Genomic DNA, 12,431 nt, shown 5'->3' on the forward strand with positions numbered 1-12,431 from the left:
AGGGAGGCGGGAAACGGCGGCGCCGAGTTTCGCCTGCGACGGATGAGAGGAGCGGGAGGAGTATGGCGAGGAGGCCTTGGAGCCGGGTCTCGGAGCCGGGTCTCGCGATGGATCGCGATCCAGCGGGAGGGGGGAAGGAAGAGGAGCGTAACTGTTTTTTTATTTTCTTTTTTAATTAATTAATTTTTTTTTTGCTAGAGAGAGAATAGAGGAGAGAGGGAGGAGAGTTACGCAGCAGCTTAAAAAAAAAAAAAAAAATCTTTTTTAATAATAATAATAATAATAATATTATTATTATTATCTCTCCGCATCTTTTTGTCGAATACGTCATCGCGATAAAATGAACGTCTCCCTTAGGTAAAATTGACGTTCTGGACGTGACCGCGCAGTCCGTTTCGTCATTCGGGGTCGTTTGGGTCACTTTTTCGACGATTGTGCCCAAAACGATAATTCACACATTTTTACCCCGCCGGCGAAGCCGTAGCGAAGTGAACATCCCCCGTAAGTGAAATCGACATTCCGGACGCACTCAGGTGGTCTGTTTCGTCGTTCGGGGCCATCTGTATAACTTCGCTGGTGATTTGGTCAATTCGGGCCAACTTCGTGCATGACGCGCGATAACAAATTTTCGTCGATCACAGGTGGACGCCCTACACCTATGACATCCAAAAATTGATGCAAACACCCTGATCAGACGATATTAACATCTCATTTTACATTTCCAAAAAAATGTTTTATAAACTTTCAATATATAAAAGAAAAATGATCCACAAAGTACAGTAAAATTAAACATCCAAAAGCATCATTATAATCTAAAAATCACACCTAGTACTGAACAGTAAATAAATGAAAAAAAATAGAAACTTCAAAGATTTCATAATTAATATCTATAAGTTGTAGCCCTCTTTCTGTAAACAAAATTTCTTCTGCCAGACATATCAACCTAAAATTTTCCTTCTACTGAAAAAAAAAATATTAATTGCAATCTTAAGCAAAACTAAGCGAGTAATTATTATCAAATATGCATTAAATTCGTATGTTATGTTATTCATGAATGATTGAAAGAAAATTCAGATCATTACATCAACATTTTAACTTTATTCATTCTTATTTCACTTTAAGTATTTACCATTTTTAACATTTTTAAAAGTCATAACAGAATTACCGTCGTACTTGAAGGTACCCTAAAAAATGTGTTTGAATGCACTCTTAAAAATATACTCTAAGTTACCCTCAAAATTGCTCTCAAATGCACACATTTACCATTTTTTTTAACAAGCACGGATACGTCGCATGCTCTATCAGTATCACATGGAGTAATTATGAGGACTTAAACATTTATTATTCATTTCATATAAATTTAAAATCATTTAAAATTTAATATGCAAGGCATAACAAAAAAACTTAATATAAACCATTTCATAAAGCAATTATTCATTTACTAAAATATTAATTTAACACATAAAAGAAAGTCTTCACTCATGTTTATTTTAAAAGATTTCTTAAATATTCTACCCTTTCAGTTTATTTCTTTGGACAACCAACTATAAATTAAGTACCCAACACCTTAAATATATATCATTGAATCAAACATTCTCCTCAATTGCACTCATAAAACTAATATCTATCATATGCTATTAATATATGTATATAAATAAAATTATAAATAATTACCTGAATTTATCTCTTGATTGCTCCTTAAATCCACAATCCAAAGGCCCAATCTTTGAATTAAACTTCCTAAAATCCCTGTTTTGAATTATAATATTAATATTAATACAAATTACTAATAATTACAAAATTTGACCTATACCATATTAATCAAAACCATACCAATGCCTTTAATAAAGCTTAAATCGATCAACAGTTGCATGCACGCAGCCACACGAGCATTCCCTTCCACTTCTAATGGGCTCTACTAAGAATAGTACAAATTTCTCCTCCCCTCTCTCACTCCTAATAGTGTTAACTACATGAACATTTAATTATAAATTATTTAACTATGATAAACTTATATATATAAAAAATTAATCAATTAAAAGAACTTTAAAAAAACTCATTGTAACTTGTAGCCCAAACCTTACGAGTGCGAGGTCTACTCCTTTGTTTCCTCTCCTGATTTTGTGTTAGGTATGGCTCATATTTCAAATAAATGACAGATGCTGGAGCGGAATGGAGCGAGCTAGTGAAGTGGAGCGAGCGTAGAGGAGCACGCGAGTGGAGTGAAGCAAAAGCATATGTCCAATCAGAGGAGTTACGTTATGTAGGTTTGGGGTGCAGGAGCAACACCCTCGCGGTACGGTACATAGGTAATTTTGTGATTACATATTGTACTCAATGGCTATATATTTATGTATATTGTAACCCTAAGGGGTATTATGTACTCTTTTTTTTTCTAAAATTGAAGAAAAAGTCGCCGTTCTACTTCCGATGACGTAGCTATCTTTGCTGAATCTCATTAAATCTCTATGTATATTTCTGGATTTGCGTCAATTCTTGATTTTCTTTGCCCTAAAATTCTCAACAATTTGGTCTTTGCTCGACCACGCAAACTCGAGCTCTCTCCTCCTTCCTTCTTCGGTCTCGGCCCAACTTAAGAGCAGCGCACGACTTCAACTCCTTCCTCCACTTTGAGTCCCGACCCGACACTTTCCTCTTCTCGACAGAGTCACAACAAATCGTATCTTCCCTCTTCTTCTTCTTCCTTCCTTGGTTAGGGCACAACACGACATCTTCGATTGCGGCTCAAATCAAGTAAGCCATCGAAATATTTTTTTTTTTTTTCTGGGACTTCTCCTTCTTCTTCTTCGCTTGGCTCGAAAGCCCTAATTGCACGCACAACACTGTGATTCTCTTCTTCCTCTCATGAGAACAGCATGAAGGTGACCTACTTCCTCCTGCTTGTCTTTCCCCTCACTAGTGCTCGACACGATGGAGACGTCACACATGAGACCACTTCTCGATTATGAGTTCCTCCCACTTGTTTACTCGTTCTAAGTAAGGGCTATAAGTAAATGGACCACATAAATGCCCTAGCTTGCCCCCCACCTCTAGACTAATAATCGAACCAACACAATAGCTGATCCTTATGCCGATTCAACATTTCTTTTCCCCTTTTTTATTTTTTAGTATTATTTATATAGTTATAACAAAAATGAATACATTATTTCTCACGGGTAAAACTATAAAACAAAATTTTCATTAATTTTCTCCTTGCCAAAACAAAAGGATTATTAATTAATTTCTATTGAATCTTTTTAGGTTGTGAGGTCCCACATCGTTTGTGAGTACATACAATATAATAAAAGACTTGGTATTAAAGAGAAAATGAGAGAGGGAGAGATGGATGAGATTCCTTTTGGGAGGGATCTTATGAAATATATTAATTCTCACTTTTCCAATAAATCAGAGGCTGGAAGAGGGTGACTTCTTGAAGGTTCCTTTCGTTACAGGATTCTAGATAGGAGAGAGAGAGAGAGAGAGATGAGTTTAGAGTCTTCAATAGAGAATTTCTTAGAGGGGAAAAGAGTATTAGGACAGGGTCCTCTCTCTCACTCTCTCTCTCTCTCTCTCTCTCTCTCTCTCTCTCTCTCTCTCTCTGTCTCTTCCGCATTCTTATGTACCAGAGAAAAAACTTCTTATAGAAAAATTTAAATGGTATACATGATTATGCAAGATTGACTTTCTTGATATCTTGATGAAAATTTCATGTCGTAGATTTTAATTATTTTTGGGTAATATCAGATATTGACAGTCTGACAACCACCCTCAGTGACCCTATTATATGGATGAAAGGAACTGTCCCCCGTGTTGGGCAGCATCTTTAATTAGCGATTGACAGACACCTTCATCCATCATGATGATTTTATAGAATTGTTGCCCCCGCATAGCTGACCCGCATCGTCTTCTTGGGGAACGTGAGGATGATAAGTTCAACCATTTCAGCATATAGGCTCAATTCAATCATTTCTATAGGTATACTCTGTTTAGCGTGAGTAAATTTTTAGCGAAAAATTTCACATAATCGTATTTGAGTGTACAATTCCAATGCAATATTTTTACCATTTTTATTATCCACTTTCAAACCCTTTCGAATCAAACGGATACTAAAATTTTAATTAATTAAAAATTTAATACATTCCCACGAAATCACTCATAATGTTCTACCATATTTCACACCTGACACGACATAAGAAACGTCCGCACAACCGTCTAGAGCTTGGAAGTGGCAAGCTTTATGAGATCCTTCCGCAGAATTTTCCCAGAGGGGTTCTTCGGGATCTCTGTAACAAAAGCCACGCGCCGGATTTTCTTGTACGGCGCCACCTGCTTTCCGACGAACTCCATCACCGCCGCCTCCGACAGCCCGCTCCCCGCCTTCCTCACTATATACGCCATGGGGTATTGCCCCGCTTCCTTATCCGGGAACCTGCAAATTACCAATTTAATATTTTTCATAATTAAGCACTAAACTACTTTATTTATAAATTATAATACAATAGATCTTGAAAGTTTCTATCAATTTTTAAATTTAAAAAAAGAAATCTTATTAATTTCTGATAAAAAATTTCCCCCAAAAAATTTGGAGTAAGTTGATAAATAAGTAAATATTTACGGAATCACGGCGGCATCCGTAATCTCCGGGTGAGTAAGCAGGAGCGCCTCCAACTCGGCAGGGGGTACCTGGGATAAATCCATATGAAAGGCCGTGATCAGACGGTGGAGAATATTTTAAAAAAATCAAATTAAATTGTGATAATAAGATGGACGGGCCAGATGGAGCCAACCTGATATCCCTTATATTTGATCAATTCCTTGAGGCGATCAACAACGAAGAGATAGCCATCGTCGTCGATGTAGCAGAGATCGCCAGTCCTCAGCCACCCCTCCGAATCCAGAGTTGATCGCGTTTCCTTAGGGTTCTTGAAATAGCCTGCCGTTTAATTTTCCAATTACTAATTAATTGATTTTTTTAATATCATTTATGTGAAAATTCAATATAGAATTATTTATATTTTAAAATTCATTATTATTCTTCAAAATATATGGTAAAACATCAACCCATATATTTCATTTTTCTCAAATTCTTATTAGTTTGATCGTGGCACACATAAGTATATCAGTTTGATAGTTCAAAAATATCACATACATAAAGAGGTGTAAATGAGCCGAAATGAGTGGGCCAAAACTTAGCTAGTGTTCTTCAGATTAAAAAATACAACTGTTGGTGTTCGGCTCATTTATATTTCGAACAAAAAAAATTATTCGTCTTCGGCCCGTTTGCTTTGCGAGTCGAACAAGAGTTGTTTAAGAGTCATTTTGACAACCCTAATCAAGTGAACACGAATGAACATATCGCCTAAACCCTATATATATATATATATAATTATTTCAAGTCAAAATTAGCCGAACATGAATGAACAAATCTTTGTTTGTGTTCTGCTCATTAACTTAGCGAACGAATCAAAACTCGAACCTATTAAAGAACCGACATGAACTGTTTGCGAACAACGAGCTGTTTTTGACAATCCCAAGTGCATGCTATGTTTATAAATATCAAAATTTTGAGTAATGAGAATGTAATTATTTTGTCGCGTGGGTGCTGTGGATGCAGTCAATTGATAAATTATAGGATGAAAAATATATTAACCCTTTGGTTACTAATTTATATATTAAACTAGAGCACCTTAACATTTAAATAAAAATTGCTACGTATAATAATTGGACACAATCGAGCAGAAATAAGAAATATCTACCTACCCCTCATGATATATGGTCCGCGCAGCCAAAGCTCGCCGGTCCGGTTCACCGGCAACGATTTCCCGGTCTCCGGTTCGACGATCCTCGCCTCCGTGTTCGGCGACAGCAACCCCGCCGTCCCGTACCTCCGGCTCTCCTCCGCCGAATCCGTCGACGCTCCGATCCCCGTCGATTCCGTGAGCCCATACCCCTGCAAAATCTCCACCGTCGGATACTTCTCCCTGAACCCCTCGATCATCTCCCGGCTCAGCGGCGCACCGCCGGAAAGCACTCGCCGGAGCGATCCCACCGGCAAGGCCTTCTCCGTATTCAACATCGCCATTAGAATAGGCGGCACGATTGGCAAATAGGTCGCACTGTAAACCCTAATCGCTCGCATCATCTCCCCCAATTCGAACTTCGAGAGTATTACTATCGTCGATCCAGACCCTAACAGCCCGGTGGCGAACGCCGCCAGGCCGTACACGTGGAACATCGGCACCGTGCAGATGAAGGTCTCCGGTGCTCCGTCGCCTTCCAGCTTGAAGCGATTGAGGATGATCTGAACCATGGAGATCAGGTTCCGATGAGTGGAAACAACCCCTTTGCTCGCCCCTGTTGTTCCAGACGAGTATAGCAGAGTAGCGGGGTCGTCTTGGTTCACCGGCTCGGGACGATGAAACCGATCCGGGCCGGATGAAATCAGATCTCGAATGGTGAAAACGATTCGGGAATCATCGTCGGAGCTCCAATCATCTTCCAGCAGGACGATGGGGAGGGAAGGGGAAATGAGTTTGGGAAGAAGAGGGCGAATAGTGAAGGCGATGACGGGACGGGAATCGGCTATCTGCTTGGCGATTTCTTGCGGGGTGTTTAGGGGATTGGTGGTGGTGAGGACGGCGCCGAGGGAGAGGACGGCGAGGGAGACGATGGGGAAGTAGATGGAGTTGGGGGAGAGGAGGAGGACGACGTCGCCCTTGCGGATGGAGAGGGAAGAGGATAGGGAGGAGGAGAGGGAGGCGACGGAACGCCAGAGGTCGGAGAAGGAGAGGCGGCGGCCGGATGAAGCGTCGATTAGGGCAACGGTGCCGGAGTGGCTGCGGGAGGATATGAAGGTGGTGACGTCGAGGTGAGGGGAGGTGGGGAGGGGGACGGGTTTGCGTTTGCTGTGGAAGATGGAAGTAGAGGGACAGAAGCCGCTTCGTGGGTCGATGAAGGAGCTGGGTTCGGCAGCCATGGATGGGGTGGATTCAGGTGTAATGGGTGGGGTGGGGGTTGTGTGAGATTGATATGGGGATGAGGGTGGTGAAATTGAAATTGAGTGGGAGCCGCCGAGGGAGACGGGGAGAACGAATTCTATTGTTAAGGTAAATGGAACACGGAATCTGCCATCCTAAATGCGCGCGTGCGAAAATATGGACTGGCGCAGAAACACGAGTCGATCTAAGATAAAAATAAATAAATAAATTTAAATTTTCCTGTATAAAACAAAAATGAATTAAATATTTCTGTTGGATTTAAATTCCTCACATCACTAACATAAAAATTTGGACATTTTTTAAATTAAAAGTGCGTTTGAGGGAGCTTATTCACAACAGTGACTGTTTGAATATAACGTTTTGGAGGTAGTTTGTTGTTCGTTTCTTTCTATTAAATGTCGTGTTTCTTTTAAAGTGATTTACATAAAAGGCACTCGTTCGCCTTCCTCCCGGACGAATCGCTCCCCCCTCGCCATCACTTCTCCTCCTCCTCTTGCACGATCGAAGAACGGGCGAAGCACGGGCAGCAATTTCCTCAGGCCGCAAGCTATTTAAGGAAGAGAACCCGAAGCCCTCAGAGAAGGGGATCGAAAAGCGGAGTGAGAAAAATGACAGACTTCTTCCTAATTGGTTTTCGGCTCTTCCCTGGGCTTATTTCAGGTATGAAACTCTTCCTATTCTTCATGATTCCCCGATTAAAGACTGGAAGTGAAACTCTCGTGATTCTTCATCAGTTGTCTCTTTGAAACTGGTTATGATGATTTTTATTAGTCCATTGATCGTTTATTTTATTGTTTTATGATCTATTATTTGTATGGAGAATACATTTTGCATCTACAAAATTAAGAGGGTTAGAGAATCTGGGGCTTCGATTGATCGTTGTTACTGCGTAGTAGAATTAAATTTTGGTTTTTTGGTAGAATCAATTTCTCATTCATTGATGAATTATGTTTTCTCATTGTCGAATTTTGTTTTCTTGGGGTTTTAGTGAAGGAATTTATTCATTTATTTTTGTGTCTGAGTTGGTGAGGATGGAAAAGAATTGTAAAAATTTTTTATTGTGCTTAAATTAGAAGGACTTGATGATTTTGCGGAGATGAAGCTTTGGACCTCATCTGCAAGAAATTAAAGGTTTTGGCCACATCTAAGAGAATTTGTGTGTGAAAGCTGACATAGTTGTGCATATGATGGAGAAAATTTGGATAAGAATATTTTGATCTTTATTTGATAACAATGGATTCTATATTGTTATGAAATGATTTTTTTTCTGAACTGTCAAATGTGTAACCGTTAAAATTCTAGTGTAAACAGCAACACTGCATCTGTCTGAATAGTTTTTATCCACAAAAAGCTGATTCTGCAAATCAGCTGTTTTCGAAACACAAAAATCAAACAGCTAAACAGCTTATCCAGAACAAGGGCAAAATTGTCATTTATCCAGAATCAATTGTTTTCGAAACGCACAAATCAAACAGCTAGCCAGCTTATCAGGATAATCTGATGATTAGGAGATTATCAGGATAAGTTGCTTATCTGGATAAGTTGCAGCTGCCCCAAACAGACCCTAAAGGACATGACTTTATAGCAGAAGATACCTATGAGCGTGTGCCTAAGGCAAATGTCGAGGATTGTTATGTCGATTGACAGACTGAGGATCAAGGCTGGAGATTTGTTGACTTGATCTTTGAGCCCCATAGACTTGTTGACGACCCTGAGTCAAATTACATCACGGTGCATTGAAATTCTTACACGATAGGTTTTAGCCTGATTCGATCACATAGGCAATGTTCGCTCAGTCATAACATAAAATTCCTGTCGTAATATATACAAGTTTACACTATATATTGAAATTTAAAATTTAACTTATTGGACCCTGGCTGAAATTGCAGAAGCATCCTCAAGGAAAAGAATTTGACAATGGTGGCCCACATGGCGTGCTCTTAGGCGACAAGAAGGCATCCCTTGCCCCTCTTCCCAGACTTCCATGGAACTCTATTCTTCACTTCCAATGTAATGCAGGCATACAATTGCATATACACTCGTAAGCAGATGCATGAAAGAACATATGCTCAAAATATTATATTTTTTGTAAGAATATTGGGCTACGCTTCTTGTTTGGAAATGAAATCCATCATGTCTTAATGTATGTTGTGAAAATTTACATACATATCACTCAATTTTCTTGTATTTATATATCTAATTCCTAAATTTAATATTTATATTTGTATTAATTTAGTGTCATAAACCTATGCTGCTTGAAATTGGGACATATTTGATGTGATGTTAAAAATTTGAGTGTTACATAGATAAAAATTATTTGGTATATTTGCAGTGTTATAATTCTATTTTTTGCATTGAGCATGCATTTTTTCACTGAGCTTTGTGAAACATTAGGGTAAGCACTGGAATTATGTTTTGCTAATGATTTGGTTTATTTCAACTTACTTTAATTAATGGCTACTATTAATAAAAAGTTTTTAAAGCGTAACTAACTGATGGACGTGAGGTTGGTTGAGAACAAAGGGTTGATGAGCATCATGTTCCGATATACATCATTACTTTGATTGTGACCCAATACAAAGGGCTTGTTGTGATTAGTTGTCTGCACGGACATGAATTGATATATGAATGTGATAAAAAAAAAAAAAATTTGTTGCGAAGTGCTTGGAATATTTCATATTTTTAAAATGAGAATCGCTTTTATTGCTCTGAATATTGGAGGGTCTTGATTAGCATGTCTTGCAAGCTTCTTGACATCAACAATACGTTGATGCTTATAACTTAGAGTCATCTTAAGTGCTAGAGGATGTTTTAGTCGATCTCTCGTGTCGATAAAATATAAATGAAATTTACTGAAATAAAATTTACTCATAATGTCTTTATAATTTTTCTTTATCTTCATAATCATTATAATGCCCCGAAATATTAGAATCATTTGAGTAATTCCAATGTGAAATATTTTATCTCCATTTATCTTAACAAACATACATAACACTTATTTTTTTATTATATATATATATATATATATATATATATATATATATGACACCAATATTTTACTTTTAATATTTATACTTCCTAAATCCTTCACATCACGTCAAAAATATCATTATTTTATTAACTTTTAAAAGTTTAAATACATCTATTCATACATAAGTAAGATGACATATATGTAAAAATTAAAGTTTAAAAGTTAGATATGTAAATACATAAAAATTGAGTGGTATGTTGTAAATATTTCTAAAAATTTATCTTTTTTTTGTCCTTCAACTTTCATGATTCGTTTCTCTCCGAATTTCCTTCTCCAAAATTTGGCTTTTCCACGTCTATATAAAGCCAGAGGATTAGAGCACCCATCTCTATCTGAGCTCAATCAAATCTGGCAATTGCAAGCATGGCGCCCAGAGAACAGGTTCTGTGCGTGGAGGAAGGAGAAGGGGAGGTCATCGACCTTGGGTCATTGGATCTATTCAAGGAGAGCAAGGATGAGGTTGGAACCAAGCAGCCGAAACAGAAGCAGGAAGTTCTGCTCACCGCCTTCAAAACTGGCGCGGTGAGCTTAATATATAATTGATTTTATCCAGCAATCAGCATCATTTAGTTTAATGATGTTTAAATTTATTTTTATTTCATACTTAATACACAGTAAAATTATTATATTTTTTTCAATAAATTTGTATTGCTACAAAATATATAATTTGTTATATGTTTAGGCCATCAAAATCCGTATGATGTGAATTAACATTCAAACAATGTATCTTGATCATTGAAAATGAATTGGATGGCTATGATTTACATCTAAACAGTTGTTTTTCATAGAATGATGAGGATGATGAAATAAAAGAGGAAAAGGAGATTGAGGGCAAGAATGCAAATAACAATACGTTGAATTTGAACGATGTGGTCGACGAGAAAATGCACAAAGGAGGAAGCTGGAAAGGACGAGAGGTGAAGAAGGTGGAGACAGAGGAAGAAGACACGAATGTAGAGATCGAGAGGGTGACGATGGAGGAGACAATGTGGGAGGAGAAGATGGAAGTTTTGCTACCAAAAAGAAATGAGAAGAAAGGATTTTTGAAGATGATCATAGAGAAGTGGACTTAAATACCAGATTATTATGTTCCATTTACAATCCCATATTGTCTTGGAAATGATCCATTTATGTTATGTCAATTTTATTTGAGTCAAGTTTGTATAACTAAGATTTTATAAAATTCGGGTTTAGTAAACTATTTATAATTAAATTTTAAAAATTGTTTAGTATGATAGGTGTTTGGTATTGTTAAACTCAAATAAATTGTTTGGCTACTTATTTAGATTTAAAGAATTTATATGTTCATGATATTTTCTAGTATTAATTAATCTTTTATTAATATTAGATGAATTGATAATATCATAATCAACATGAAATAAAATATCGAATTATTATAATCTAGTAATTATTAACCCAATTTAAATAAAATGAAACTAATTTAATTGAGTTATTTTTACAATTATTAATATTAATAATTAATAATTAATAATTATATTCAACTCAATTACATTAATTAAATTATAATTAACATAACATAATGTTTATATTCATCATTGATTAGAATTTCTTAAATCCATTTAAAAACAAGAGTATAACCTATTTGCTTGATGATATCTTTTTAGTCAATTAATAATATCCACTAAATACGTTAAAAATACAATTTATAAATTTACCTAATTTAATTGATAATATTATTATTACAAATATTTAATTAAATTATAACTAGTATACCATAATTTATATATTAATCACTAATTATAACTTTATAAATCCATTTACATACAAAGGTTATTAGTTTATTGAAATTAACCCCTAAATATTTAATCCATTCTCTTCAAATCATTTTATTAATTAATAATATCTACTGAAATTGGTAAAATTTAAAATTACACATTTAACTAGTTTAATTTTTTTAAAAAAATTATATTATTATTACAATACTTAATTTGAATCTTTTTGTATTAGTTTTTATAATTGGACCCACATAATAAATTAAATAGCAGTTGACAACATGTGCCATCATTAAGCCTGGCTAACATTAACATTCTCCTTTAGGAAAATTTACATATATACCACATAATTCCGATGTATTTGCAAATCGAACTCCTAAACTTCAATTTTGCTTTGTTTTATATTAATATATGAAAGCATTCGACACAATAACTTAACATTTCAAAACAAAATTACAAAAAATATAAAATAAAATAAACCTTAAAAACCCAAACCATATATTAAAACCCAAGAGTCCCACTGCGGTCCCAATCTCCGCATTTCAGTGGTACTCGCATGCGCGGCGAAGGTCGACCGGCCGGCCTAGGTGGGACTCGCGCAGGAAGACCGAGCAGCGAACAGGCCGGTAGAATTTAGACCGAACCAGCCGGCCGAGAATGTCGGCTCGC

General features: G+C 36.6%; 2 protein-coding genes across 3 annotated transcripts; one reads left to right on the forward strand and one right to left on the reverse strand.

The window, feature by feature from the left end:
- Nucleotides 1-4,092: 4,092 nt before the first annotated feature.
- On the reverse strand, nt 4,093-7,087 carry LOC110026057 (4-coumarate--CoA ligase-like 4). Of its 2 annotated transcripts, none has more exons than XM_020726842.1 (4): nt 5,761-7,087; nt 4,788-4,933; nt 4,616-4,683; nt 4,093-4,429 (listed from the first exon to the last, which is right to left on the reverse strand). In XM_020726842.1, the coding sequence occupies exons 1-4, from the start codon at nt 6,974-6,976 to the stop codon at nt 4,213-4,215; spliced, it is 1,647 nt and encodes a 548-aa protein (XP_020582501.1). In that variant the 5' UTR covers nt 6,977-7,087; the 3' UTR covers nt 4,093-4,212. The 2 variants fall into 2 exon arrangements, with proteins under 2 accessions (XP_020582501.1, XP_020582492.1); XM_020726833.1 differs by having other exon boundaries at nt 4,788-4,936.
- A 3,250-nt stretch (nt 7,088-10,337) lies between these two features.
- Nucleotides 10,338-11,212, forward strand: LOC110026068 (pescadillo homolog). The gene is made up of 2 exons (XM_020726854.1): nt 10,338-10,551; nt 10,818-11,212. Exons 1-2 carry the CDS (start codon nt 10,393-10,395, stop codon nt 11,100-11,102), a joined length of 444 nt encoding a protein of 147 aa, XP_020582513.1. The 5' UTR covers nt 10,338-10,392; the 3' UTR covers nt 11,103-11,212.
- The last annotated feature ends 1,219 nt before the right edge of the window (nt 11,213-12,431 follow it).

This window comes from Phalaenopsis equestris, unplaced genomic scaffold, assembly GCF_001263595.1.
Source record: "Phalaenopsis equestris unplaced genomic scaffold, ASM126359v1 Scaffold000002, whole genome shotgun sequence".
In the NCBI taxonomy this organism is placed as follows: Eukaryota; Viridiplantae; Streptophyta; class Magnoliopsida; order Asparagales; family Orchidaceae; genus Phalaenopsis; species Phalaenopsis equestris.